The sequence below is a fragment of the Trachurus trachurus genome, assembly GCF_905171665.1.
Source record: "Trachurus trachurus genome assembly, chromosome: 1".
In the NCBI taxonomy this organism is placed as follows: domain Eukaryota; kingdom Metazoa; phylum Chordata; class Actinopteri; order Carangiformes; family Carangidae; genus Trachurus; species Trachurus trachurus.
The window spans coordinates 40,628,915-40,642,580 of NC_139891.1; the positions used below are offsets into that span (position 1 = coordinate 40,628,915).

The following is a 13,666-nucleotide window of genomic DNA, read 5'->3' on the forward strand; positions in this document are numbered from 1 at the left end:
CCACATGTAGAGTTACCTTCACCTTCCACATGTAGAGTCACCTTCCACTTGTAGAGTCACCTTCCACATGTAGAGTCACCTTCCACATGTAGATTTACCTTCCACATGTAGAGTCACCTTCCACATGTAGAGTCACCTTCCACTTGTAGAGTCACCTTCCACATGTAGAGTCACCTTCCACATGTAGAGTCACCTTCCACATGTAGAGTCACCTTCCACATGTAGAGTCACCTTCCACATGTAGAGTTACCTTCACCTTCCACATGTAGAGTCACCTTCCACTTGTAGAGTCACCTTCCACATGTAGAGTCACCTTCCACATGTAGATTTACCTTCCACATGTAGAGTCACCTTCCACATGTAGAGTCACCTTCCACTTGTAGAGTCACCTTCCACATGTAGAGTTACCTTCACCTTCCACATGTAGAGTCACCTTCCACATGTAGAGTCACCTTCCACATGTAGAGTCACCTTCCACATGTAGAGTCACCTTCCACATGTAGAGTCACCTTCCACATGTAGAGTCACCTTCCACATGTAGAGTTACCTTCCACTTGTAGAGTTACCTTCCACATGTAGTCACCTTCCACATGTAGAGTCACCTTCCACATGTAGAGTCACCTTCCACATGTAGAGTTACCTTCACCTTCCACATGTAGAGTCACCTTCCACTTGTAGAGTCACCTTCCACATGTAGAGTCACCTAACACATGTAGAGTCACCTAACACATGTAGAGTCACCTAACACATGTAGAGTCATCTTCACCTTCCACATGTAGAGTCACCTTCCACATGTACGCCGGTAAGTCACTGAGTCACCTTCCACATGTACGCCGGTGAGTCACAGAAGGCCGCTAGTTACGCTGTGTAAAGCTCCTCGAGTGTTTTTATAGATCAACGTTTCCACCCCAGTGGATCTTCGTCAGGATAAGAGACAAAGGAAACGTTTCGCTCATAGAGGCAGTTGGTCCCAAATCAAGCCAAAGACATACACAACAGTAAATTACAATATAATCTGACGCTGGCTCACGTTAACGTGGACTCGGTGCGTTCCTCTAGTCAGCTGGTGAAGCAGCGGGCTGATCATAGATGCGGTCTGATGAGCATGATGTCCGTGACGTGTCCCGTTATGCGCGACGAAGTTGTGACGTTGTCAGGTGATGAAAAAGACACCTGATCACGTGTTTATGGACTATAAAAACTGATTAAAAAAATTAATAAACGATCCTTAGCCCGCCAGGCTTATAATACACTGGGGGAAACCCTGGACGTGGAAGCACGTGTCACCGCTGTTTTCAACGACTAGCGGGTGCTGCTGTGAGAGGGGGGGGTCCATGTTGAGGGACCAACTAAACCTTTGGTCGGGGGCATCGGGGGCATCCCTAGTTTTTACCCCGACTCAACGCCAACGTTACGTTCACTTCAGTTTTTATTTCTGTCCCGAGGGAGATTGGATTAGCAGAAAGAATTACAAACACAAGACAAAAACCATCATCAAGACATCGACACGTCACCGGCCCCAACATAGAGCAGTAATACTTTACAACACAGTACGAATAATAAAAACATACTACTACTACTGAATGACTGTTGATAATAATAATACACAACGCTCTGGGCATAGTCACAATGTAAACAGCTGGATGGAACCTGTTGGCGCAGTGTGTGTGTGTGTGTGTGTGTGTGTGTGTGTGTGTGTGTGTGTGTGTGTGTGTGTGTGTGTGTGTGTGTGTGTGTGTGTGTGTGTGTGTGTGTGTGTGTGTGTGTGTGTGTGTGTGTGTGTGTGTGTGTGTGTGTGTGTGTGTGTGTGTGTGTGTGTGTGTGTGTGTGTGTTTCCTGTCTGATTGTTAGCGAGGCGTCTCCTCTTCGTTTCCTCTCAGTGTTTTCACAGTGATGTCATCATCACCACCGGCCAATCAGAGCACAGGAATCCAGCTGCTCAGAGGGTTAGGAGGTTTCTGACAGAACAGAACAGACCAGAACAGAGAGACCTGGGGCCTTGTGTACTAAGACTTGTGTGGATTTCCTACTGAAACACGGCGTACTCCCTGACCACGCCTCCATTTAAATATGCAAATCAATGTAAATAGACCTGCACCATAGATTCCCTTCTCTTCACGGTCAGATAACACCATGAAAAACTGTGAGGAAGAGCAGTTTAACTACATTTGAGTTGAAGATGCTCCTCGATGAAGTTGAGCCGTGTAAACATCACCATCACAAAGGGGAGTGGGAGAGTGTGTGTGATATAAAGGTGAACGTGAAGCGGAGGACCGCTGTAACCGCTGTCATCCCAGATGAAATCAGACAATGTTACTCGATGCAGTGACTTCACACTGCAGCATCTGCATCTTAAAACTAAAGCTGACGGTATTTCCTGCAGCACTTTGCGCATGCTGCTTTTATATCCACCTGTCTAACTGCAACACGAGGATGAGTTAGTTGTTGATAAATCTGTCTCTGATGTGCACATCAAGCTAAGGACTAATTGTTTTACATTATTAACAGTTTCCCAGCTTCACCTCTAAGTGTCACCAAAGCAACAGCAGCTGTAGAAAGTGCGTACGCCATGAAGCTGTGGGTCATCGCATCTTTCCACCGTCATTTCACTTTGATACATCTGAACGTTGGCGTAGAAGATGACGTACGCCACTTTTTTTGTGCGTAGCTACGCAACATTGATACATGAGGTCCCGGTCCCGGTCCCGGTCCCGGTCCTGGTCCTGGTCCCGGTCCCGGTCCTGGTCTTGGTCTGTGTTGACTGGACTTTGTCAGAATGACCAGTTATTGATGGTTTTCATTGATCTCCTCCTTCCTGTTGTTGCTGTTTCAGATCCGAACTTCGTGCGGACGTTCCTGACGACCTACCGGTCGTTCTGTAAACCTCAGGAGCTGCTGGACCTGCTGATGGAGCGGTGAGCAGCCAATCACAGCGCTTCACACAGCAGAGCAGCCAATCACAGCAGAGCAGCCAATCACAGCGCTCCACACGGCAGAGCAGCCAATCACAGCGCTTCACACATCAACCAGCCAATCACAGCAGAGCAGCCAATCAAGCCAGAGATGTGCTCGGGTCACCAGACCTTAGTTTAGTTTAGTTTATTAGTTTAATAAGGGACAATGTGCAATTACATTAATCATTTAAAGGAAAAAAAAGAAAAGATGGTTGCACCAGATTTAGCTCCCAGCTGATTTCCATCTGTATTCCCGACACATAACATAAAAGTAGTAAAATACACAGAATACAAGCTACTATACAAAGATGAGGCATAAACAGACACAGTTAGACAATGGACAACACTTAGACAACAACATGTATGAGTATGTACAAAGTGCAAAGTGCTCATAGCAGCAAGAAGTGTTAACGAGGCGTACATGTGTTAATGCATGCTGTGTGTGCAGGTTCGAGATCCCTGAGCCGCGGCCCAGCGAGGTGGACCCGATGGAGGGAGGAGAGCAGCCGCTCAGCGCCGAGCTCAAACGCTTCCGCAAAGAGTTCGTTCAGCCGGTGCAGCTCAGGTAGGAGACTGCACCTGGTCTACACCTGGTCTACACCTGATTATATCATCATTATATTATATTAGGGTTTCATATAAATAATATTATTATAGTATTATATTAGGATAATATATATATATAATAATATATTAGGATATTATATATATATATATAATCTCATACTGTGTTTCAGAGTGCTGAACGTGTGCCGCCACTGGGTGGAGCATCACTTCTACGACTTTGAGAGAGACTCTCACCTGCTGAGGCAGCTGGAGGATTTCATCGCTTCAGTCAGAGGTACGCACCTGAACGCCTCGCAGCTGGTGACATCACACCTGTGACCTCACACCTCTGACATCACAGCTGTGACCTCACCTGGAACAGGGCGGAGTCAAGACGATGACGAGACACGGAAGCAGAAATACTGCAAAATGATAATAATAATACTCATACACATAGAGTGCCACATGCTTCCACACTGACAACACTGACTGCACTTTAAAGGGTTAGGGTTAGATTGACTGCTACACTTATGACTGCACTTTAAAAAATTGACTGCTACACTTATTTTATTCTCTTATTGTTGATTTGATTGTGTGTCTTTCTTTCTTTATCTTCATTGATGTATTTAACCACATGGAGGTTTGCATTGAATTTCGTTTATACCTTGGTATGAATGACAATAAAGGAATTCAATTCAATTCAATAACAACGTGACTAAACATTATAACGTCATTTAGGTCGACAAAGACTAAAAGACGTTTTATCAGAGTTTTTATTCTGTAAACCACATTCAGTCTCGTTTTTACTCGTCAACAGTGTTACATCATATATTTTATTATCGTTATCGTCACGTGACCATTTACGCTGCGTGATGAAGGTTCGTTGAAGACGATATTACGTCATGATTGTTGTTGATGAAAGCAGGTGAGGACAGCAGGGTCACAGGTGGAGGGTGTAATGGTAAATTTGAATATTCCTTTGTTTAAATCACTTGAGACGTCCCCACCCCTACTGCTTTCCCTCCAAGGTATCAGATCTCCCTTTGTTTACTACCCATTTGTGTATTTTAATGTCTAGACCTTGACACCCCACCTCTCACTTTCTCATGATATACTCAAACCCTTTTGTATTTTAAATTGCGTTGATTAGAGCTCTTAATCACATCCCAGGATGTCATTTCATTTCTTTATTTATTGAATTGGGACAGTGCACATTCATCAACACTGACGCATTAAGCATCAGTGTAAATGTGCCGGACTTAGCAGCTGCAGTCCCAAGGCAGGTTTCTAAAAGACATAAACACAGAAGATTTTAAAACCTTGTGATGACAAGTCACACAGTGGACAATTACAAGACAGAACACAGACTGACAATATCAAGGCAAAACAGACGCAGACAAACAGAATAAGAACAGACCATTTTAACCCAGTTAAAGAACAATATACCATACATGCCCCGGAACAGACATCAGATTAAACAGTATTTAAGCTACATGAGTACATGTCTGATTTGTTTTTAACCAATGTTTGAGATTTTTTTAAAGAGTAAGTAGTTGTCGCAGTTTCTGATGTGTGGTGGTAACTTGTTCCAGGACTGAGTTCCTCTTACAGAACTAATCATTTGACAAAATGTTGTTCTGCGCCTCGGTACATAACACACCTCTTGAAAACAAAAAAAAACAATGTCGGCCGGCGAAGTCTCTATTTCATTATTCACCAACAGCAAACAGCTAAAAACTTCCCCGACAATGGCGTTGTGTGTTGCAGGTAAGGCGATGAGGAAGTGGGTGGAGTCGATCACTAAGATCATCCAGAGGAAGAAGCAGGTGCAGGTGAGCGTCGCCAGCGTTCCCAGCGTTCCCGGCGTTCCCAGCCACAGCATCACCTTCCAGAACTCTCCGCCGCCCGTCGAGTGGCACATCTGTAAACCGGGAAACACAGAGACCTTCGACCTCATGACGCTGCACCCCATCGAGATCGGCCGCCAGCTCACGCTGCTCGAGTCCGACTTCTACAGGTACGCACCTGGCTGGCTCGCACCTGTTAACACACCTGTCTGTTACACACCTGTCTGTTAACACACCTGTCTGTCTCGCACCTGTTAACACACCTGGCTGGCTCGCACCTGTTAACACACCTGGCTGTCTCGCACCTGTTAACACACCTGGCTGGCTCGCACCTGTTAACACACCTGGCTGGCTCGCACCTGTTAACACACCTGGCTGGCTCGCACCTGTTAACACACCTGGCTGGCTCGCACCTGTTAACACACCTGGCTGGCTCGCACCTGTTAACACACCTGGCTGGCTCGCACCTGTTAACACACCTGGCTGGCTCGCACCTGTCTCTCTACCTGTCTCACCTGTCTACCTGTCTGTCCCTCAGGGCGGTGCAGCCCTCGGAGCTGGTTCTTACCTGTCTACCTGTCTGTCTCACCTGTCTACCTGTCTGTCTCTCTACCTGTCTGTCTCACCTGTCTCTACCTGTCTGTCTCTCAGGGCGGTGCAGCCCTCGGAGCTCGTCGGCAGCGTCTGTCTCTACCTGTCTGTCTCACCTCTCTACCTTTCTCACCTACCTGTCTACCTGTCTCACCTGTCTGTCTCTCTACCTGTCTGTCTCTCACCTGTCTGTCTCTCACCTGTCTAGCTGTCTCACCTGTCTACCTGTCTGTCCCTCTGGGCGGTGCAGCCCTCGGAGCTCGTCGGCAGCGTCTGTCTACCTGTCTGTCCCTACCTGTCTCTACCTGTCTGTCTCACCTGTCTCTCTACCTGTCTCACCTGTCTACCTGTCTGTCCCTCAGGGCGGTGCAGCCCTCTCTACCTGTCTCACCTGTCTACCTGTCTGTCCCTCAGGGCGGTGCAGCCCTCTCTACCTGTCTCACCTGTCTACCTGTCTGTCTCTACCTGTCTGTCCCTCAGGGCGGTGCAGCCCTCTCTACCTGTCTCACCTGTCTGTCTCACCTGTCTCTCTACCTGTCTACCTGTCTCTACCTGTCTCACCTGTCTACCTGTCTGTCCCTCAGGGCGGTGCAGCCCTCGGACCTGGTTCTTACCTGTCTGTCTCTACCTGTCTACCTGTCTCACCTGTCTGTCTCTCTACCTGTCTCACCTGTCTCTACCTGTCTGTCTCTCAGGGCGGTGCAGCCCTCTCTACCTGTCTGTCTCTACCTGTCTCACCTGTCTCTACCTGTCTGTCCCTCAGGGCGGTGCAGCCCTCGGACCTGGTTCTTACCTGTCTGTCTCTACCTGTCTACCTGTCTCACCTGTCTGTCTCTCTACCTGTCTCACCTGTCTCTACCTGTCTGTCTCTCAGGGCGGTGCAGCCCTCTCTACCTGTCTGTCTCTACCTGTCTCACCTGTCTCTACCTGTCTGTCCCTCAGGGCGGTGCAGCCCTCGGAGCTGGTTCTTACCTGTCTGTCTCTACCTGTCTGTCTCACCTGTCTGTCTCACCTGTCTGTCTCTCTACCTGTCTGTCTCTACCTGTCTGTCTACCTGTCTCACCTGTCTCACCTGTCTACCTGTCTGTCTCTCAGGGCGGTGCAGCCCTCGGAGCTCGTCGGCAGCGTCTGGACCAAAGAGGACAAGGAGCTCCACTCTCCCAACCTGCTGAGGATGATCCGCCACACCACCAACCTCACGCTGTGGTTGGAGAAGTAAGGCCCCGCCCCCTAACCCACCTGAGCCCCGGTCGCCATGGCGACGCTCCTCCTCCTCAGGTCTCAGGTGTGTCGTGTCTCTGCAGGTGCATCGTGGAGACGGAGAACCTGGAGGAGCGCGTGGCCGTCGTGTCGCGCATCATCGAGATCCTTCAGGTGTTTCAGGAGCTCAACAACTTCAACGGCGTCTTGGAGGTCGTCAGCGCCATGAACTCCTCTCCGGTCTACAGGCTGGACCACACCTTCGAGGTGAGTGGACCAACAGCTGCAACATCTGGAACAGCTGCAACATCTGGAACAGCTGCAGCTCCCCACAACATCTGGAACAGCTGCAAGAACTCAAACATCTTACCAAGAATATTTGTCTTATTTCTAGTCAAAACTAATCTCATTCTACTTAAAATAAGACTCATCACATTAAAAGCAGCTTGTTTTTAGACACTTTTTACTTCTTTCAAGCAGATTTTCACTTGGAATAAGTAGAAAAATCTGATAGTGCAGCAAGTTTTTCTGTCTTATTACAAGCACAAAAAACCTGGTGCTTTCACTGGCAGATTTTTCTACTTATTTCAATTGAAAATTAGTTTGAAACAAGTGAAAATGATCTAAAAACAAGTTAATTTTTAGGTGATGAGTCTCATTTAAGTGGAAAGAGTTTAGTTTTGACTATAAATGAGATATTTTGACAATAAATAAGACAAATATTCTTGGAAAGATTTTGACTTTTTACAGTGTGGAACAGCTGCACAAACAAACAGGTTTGTTTTCTGCTTTCAGCAAATTCCCAGTCGACAGAGAAAGATCCTGGAGGAAGCTCACGAGCTGAGTGAAGATCACTACAAGAAGTACTTGGCCAAGCTGCGCTCCATCAACCCCCCCTGCGTGCCCTTCTTTGGTACGGTCCAACACACTCACTGCTCTCGAGGCTCAAACGCTCTCGAGGCTCGGGGCCGAACGCTCTCGAGGCTCGGGGCCGAACGCTCTCGAGGCTCGGGGCCGAACGCCCTCGAGGCTCGGGGCCGAACGCTCTTGAGGCTCTCGAGGCTCTCGAGGCTCTCGAGGCCTAACGCTCTCGAGGCCTAACGCTCTCGAGGCTCGGGGCCGAACGCTCTCGAGGCTCGGGGCCGAACGCCCTCGAGGCTCGGGGCCGAACGCTCTCTAGGCTCGGGGCCGAACGCTCTCGAGGCTCGGGGCTGAACGCCCTCGAGGCTCGGGGCCGAACGCTCTCTAGGCTCGGGGCCGAACGCTCTCGAGGCTCGGGGCCGAACGCTCTCGAGGCTCGGGGCTGAACGCCCTCGAGGCTCGGGGCCGAACGCTCTCTAGGCTCGGGGCCGAACGCTCTCGAGGCTCGGGGCCTAACGCTCTCTAGGCTCGGGGCCGAACGCTCTCGAGGCTCGGGGCTGAACGCCCTCGAGGCTCGGGGCCGAACGCTCTCTAGGCTCGGGGCCGAACGCTCTCGAGGCTCGGGGCCGAACGCTCTCGAGGCTCGGGGCTGAACGCCCTCGAGGCTCGGGGCCGAACGCTCTCTAGGCTCGGGGCCGAACGCTCTCGAGGCTCGGGGCTGAACGCCCTCGAGGCTCGGGGCCTAACGCTCTCTAGGCTCGGGGCCCAACGCTCGCGGGGCCCAACGCTCTCGAGGCTCTCGAGGCTCAGGGCCAAACGCTCTCTAGGCCGGAAGCTCTCGGGGCCCAACGCCCTCGAGGCTCGGGGCCGAACGCCCTCAGGGCCCAACGCTCTCGAGGCTCGGGGCCGAAACGCTCCTCTAACCCTAACCCTCGAGGCTCGGGTGATGATGCCTCTGTGTGTCCTACAGGAATCTACCTGACCAACATCCTGAAGACGGAGGAGGGAAACCCCGACTTCCTGCGTCGCCACGGCAAAGACCTGATCAACTTCAGCAAGAGGCGGAAGGTGGCGGAGATCACCGGGGAGATCCAGCAGTACCAGAACCAGCCGTACTGTCTGAGGGTGGAGAGCGACATCCGGGTCAGTCCGCCGCCCGGCACGGTCCAACCTCGACTTGTTGCTATAAAACACCAGAATGACATCAGCTGATAACGTGGAAAACCCATAGAAAATCAAAAAAAAAATGTTTACACTAATTTCAAAGCAATGACATTCAAAAACAATCTCCCAAAGTTTCACAGTCCAGATAATTGAGAAAAGGCACGAAAATGACGATTAAAGTCGACTTGCAACTTAAACCCTCTGAAAATGAGCGTTGCATCGGTGCAAAACATGAAATATCTTCTGAACTGTTCATGATAGAGACGAGCTGTAAACTGCATCTGAATTGTGAGATTCTCCGCTTTCCGACGGTCATTGAATGGTGTCTCTATGACAACAAGCAGTAGGTTCGTTACCTTTAATTGTCGGTGCAAGCTGTTTTTAGAACGGCGGAGCAGAGCCGTGAGCTGCTCAGAGCTACGCTACGGAGGCTCATTATGGGATTTCTTGGTTTCCCTCATCAAACTCATCAAATACACAATCCAACAACTCCACAACGCTCTGGTGGACAAGTTGTGAGCTGCACATTCACCACGCTATGAGATAATAACACAACGTTACCACACAGAGTTGTTTTAGAGGTAAATACAGAGACTGATGATGAAAAACTGTCCCTGAAGGCAACGTGCATCAGAGGTTTTACATGAATTTCCCTCTAAAACAACTCTGTGTGGTAACGTTGTGTTATTATCTCATAGCGTGGTGAATGTGCAGCTCACAACTTGTCCACCAGAGCATTGTGGAGTTGTTGGATTGTGTATTTGATGAGTTTGATGAGTGTGTTCAGTCCAGACAGGACCAGACGACCCTATTTCAGCCAATCAGATGCTTTCCTCAGCGGTGACGTGTCTTTGTGTTCTGGAGCAGAAGTTCTTTGAGAACCTGAACCCGATGGAGGACCTGTCGGAGAAGGACTTCGCCGACCACCTGTTCAACAAGTCTCTGGAGATCGAACCTCGCAACGCACGATCGTTACCTCGATTCGTAAGTGTCACCGCTTTAAAGGGATAGTTCACCCAAAATTGAAATGTCCCTCATTATCTCCTCCCCCTCATGTGGACTAAGGGCTGGGAGAAGTTTCAGAGTCCTCCGTGGCTACTCTGAGTTACAGGGGGTCTCGGCGTAGCAGTGCATGTCCATATGACGGTTGAGAACGGAGCTCACTTTTCTTCGTCCAAAAAGACACACCAAAAAACATCCAGATACCTCCATGCTGCTCGTATGTAATGTCCCTCTGGTATTGAAGCCCCGACATGAGAAATTGTTCGGAAAAAAATTAAATAAGTCTATATTTTAAGCTTGTTTGCAGCGGAAGCTTCTCGAAGCTCCTCTTCAAATTTGGACGAACTGGGAAGAGGAGCTTCCGCTACAAACAAGCTTAAAATATAGACTTATTACATTTTTTTCGGGACAATTTCTCATGTCGGGGCTTCAATACAAGAGGGACATTACAGACGAGCAGCATGGAGGTATCTGGATGTTTTTTGGTGTGTCTTTTTGTTATGAAGACAGTTGGTATCCATTTGCAACCGTCATATGGACATGCACTGCTACGCCGAGACCCCCTGTAACTCAGAGAAGCCACGGAGGACTCTGAAACTTCTCCCAGCCCTTAGTCCACATGAGGGTCAACTCCGCATTTGTTTTAATGCCATCGGGAAGGAGGCTCAGAGTTCCCTTAGCTAAAAAAGCAGGGTACAAAAAGTCATTTGTGCCGTCTGCAGTGGATATCCTGAACCAGAGCATCTTCAGGTGAACTTTGAGCTACAGTGAAACCGCAGCTGTTGTATGATACTGTAATGTTGTATTTCATGTGTTTATTGTATTTCATGTGTTTATTTATTTTATTGTTACTGTGCTAGATGTGTCCTGCTGTTATTGTTGGCTGACTACCGAGATGCGAAAGGCAAATTTCCACTGTGTTTTTAAACCATTGGACAATAAAGTCTTCTTATCTTATCTTATCTTATCTAATCTTAGATAATGAGTGACATTTCTATTTTGGGTGAACTGTCCCTTTAACACACACAGTTTGTTTCCCCCGTGTGTCCAGGTGAAGAAGTACACGTGTCCTCTCAAGTCTCCGGGGATCCGTCCGACGTCGGCGCGGCCCGGCACCATGAGGCACCCGACGCCGCTGCAGAACGAGCCGAGGAAGATCAGCTACAGCCGCATCCCCGACAGCGAGGCCGAGGGCGGCGCCGTGTCCGCCCCCAACTCCCCCCGCACGCCGCTGACCCCGCCCCCCGCCTCGGCCGCATCCAGCTCTACTGATGTAGGCAGCGTGTTCGACTCGCCACAAGGGCCCAGCAGCCCCTTCCACTCTAGTAAGTCAGAATGTAACCATACAACACCAGAATGTCAACAGGGGCCCAGCAGCCCCTTCCACTCTAGTAAGCTCCGCCTCTAGCTCCGCCCACTAATTACAGAGCCCCTTCCACTCCAGTAAGCTCCGCCCACTAATTACAGAGCCCCTTCCACTCCAGTAAGCTCCGCCTCTAGCTCCGCCCACTAATTACAGAGCCCCTTTCACTCCAGTAAGTCAGAATGTAACCATATAACACCAGAATGTCAACAGGGGCCCAGCAGCCCCTTCCACTCTAGTAAGACCAATCACAGAGCTCCAGCCCCGCCCATTAAACACAGAGCCCCTTCCACTCCAGTAAGTCGACTCTAGCTCCATCAACGTCGGCAGCGTGTTCGACTCGCCGCAAGGGCCCAGCAGCCCCTTCCACTCCAGTAAGCTCCGCCTCTAGCTCCGCCCACTAATCACAGAGCCCCTTCCACTCCAGTAAGCTCCGCCTCTAGCCCCGCCCATTAAACACAGAACCGACTCTAGCTCCACCGACGTAGGCAGCGTGTTCGACTCGCCGCAAGGGCCTAGCAGCCCCTTCCACTCCAGTAAGCTCCGCCTCTAACTCCGCCCACTTATCACAGAGCCCCTTCCACTCCAGTAAGCTCCGCCTCTAACTCCGCCCACTTATCACAGAGCCCCTTCCACTCCAGTAAGCTCCGCCTCTAACTCCGCCCACTTATCACAGAGCCCCTTCCACTCCAGTAAGCTTGGGTAGCTACACCGGTCACTACTTGCATTTATTTGGTAGCTACACCGGTCGCTATTTGCATTTATTTGGTAGCTACACCGGTCGCTATTTGCATTTATTTGGTAGCTGCACCGGTCGCTATTTGCATTTATTTGGTAGCTACACCGGTCACTACTTCATTTATTTGGTAGCTACACCGGTCGCTATTTGCATTTATTTGGTAGCTACACAGGTCACTACTTCATTTATTTGGTAGCTACACAGGTCACTACTTGCATTTATTTGGTAGCTACACAGGTCACTACTTGCATTTATTTGGTAGCTACACAGGTCACTACTTGCATTTATTTGGTAGCTACACCGGTCACTACTTGCATTTATTTGGTAGCTACACCGGTCGCTCTGGGCCGCTGTGGTAACGGCCATCCGTGACCGCAATGCATGATGGGATATCTTGCTCCGGTTAGTGACCATGGGATGTTCACTACATTTGGCGGTGAATTGTGGGATAGATTCAGTCACTATATAGTGAACATTAATAATCACTAAACATTCAGACACCACTACAACAACTGGTCACTAGAGAGAGAGGAGGGGATTAGGACACAGCCTAGCTCCACCCACTACTGTATGTTTCTCCTCCTCAGTCTTTCTCCTCGTCGACAGCATCTTTGCTGTGGTGTCTCTCCCTCCTCCTCCTTCTCTCCTCCCCTCCTCCTCCCCTCCTTCTCCTCTCCTCTCCTCCTCCTCCTCCTCCTCCTCCTCCTCCTCCTCCTCCTCCTCCTCCTCTCCTCCTCCTCCTCTTCCTCCTCCTCCACCTCCTCCACCTCACAGTGTTTCTCCTCCTCTCCTCCTCAGCCTGCGACAGCATCTTTGCTGTGGTGTCTCTCCCTCCTGGTCCACGTTAGTATCAACCTCGACTCCTCATCTCTCACAGTGTTTCTCCTCCTCTCCTCCTTCTCCTCCTCCTCCTCTCCTTCTCCTCCTCCGCTCCTTCTCCTCCTCCTCCTCCTCCTCTTCTTCTCCTCCTCCTCCTCTCCTCCTCCTCCCCCTCTCCTCCTCCTCTCCGGTTCATTGATCCCACGCCTCCGTGCTCCGTGCTCACCTGTCTTAAGCGTGTCACGATGACGTGTTGTTTCCATAGTAACGGTCTGTGTCCATTGAAGCCATCAGTGACAGCTCAGCATGTGGTGATGACATCATCATGGCGTCTAACCGTGTTTCTCCTCGCTCCTCAGGGTCGTCGTCCGTCTCCTCCATGGTTAGCTTCAGCCGCGGCTCCGAGGAGATTCCTGTTCCTCCTCCTGTTCCTCCTCGCAGACGCCCCGAGTCCGCTCCCGCTGACTCCTCCCCCTCCAAGGTAACCAGGGGAAACCACAAGCACAAGGCGCCATCTAGTGGCCTGGATGTGCCATAGCAGTGTAATACCACAAGCACAAGGCGCCATCTAGTGGCCTAG

General features: G+C 50.0%; 1 protein-coding gene across 1 annotated transcript in view; it reads left to right on the forward strand.

Annotated features, from left to right (window-relative positions):
* Positions 1–13,666, forward strand: part of sos1 (son of sevenless homolog 1) — a 45,173-nt gene that overhangs the window by 29,213 nt on the left and 2,294 nt on the right. Inside the window, exons 12-22 of the mRNA XM_083969881.1 lie at positions 2,834–2,915; positions 3,403–3,519; positions 3,692–3,795; positions 5,268–5,517; positions 7,034–7,153; positions 7,243–7,405; positions 7,934–8,051; positions 8,970–9,142; positions 10,031–10,147; positions 11,217–11,490; positions 13,446–13,567. Coding sequence (XP_083826007.1) covers positions 2,834–2,915; positions 3,403–3,519; positions 3,692–3,795; positions 5,268–5,517; positions 7,034–7,153; positions 7,243–7,405; positions 7,934–8,051; positions 8,970–9,142; positions 10,031–10,147; positions 11,217–11,490; positions 13,446–13,567 — 1,640 coding nt within the window. The remainder of the gene's footprint in view (positions 1–2,833; positions 2,916–3,402; positions 3,520–3,691; positions 3,796–5,267; positions 5,518–7,033; positions 7,154–7,242; positions 7,406–7,933; positions 8,052–8,969; positions 9,143–10,030; positions 10,148–11,216; positions 11,491–13,445; positions 13,568–13,666) is intronic.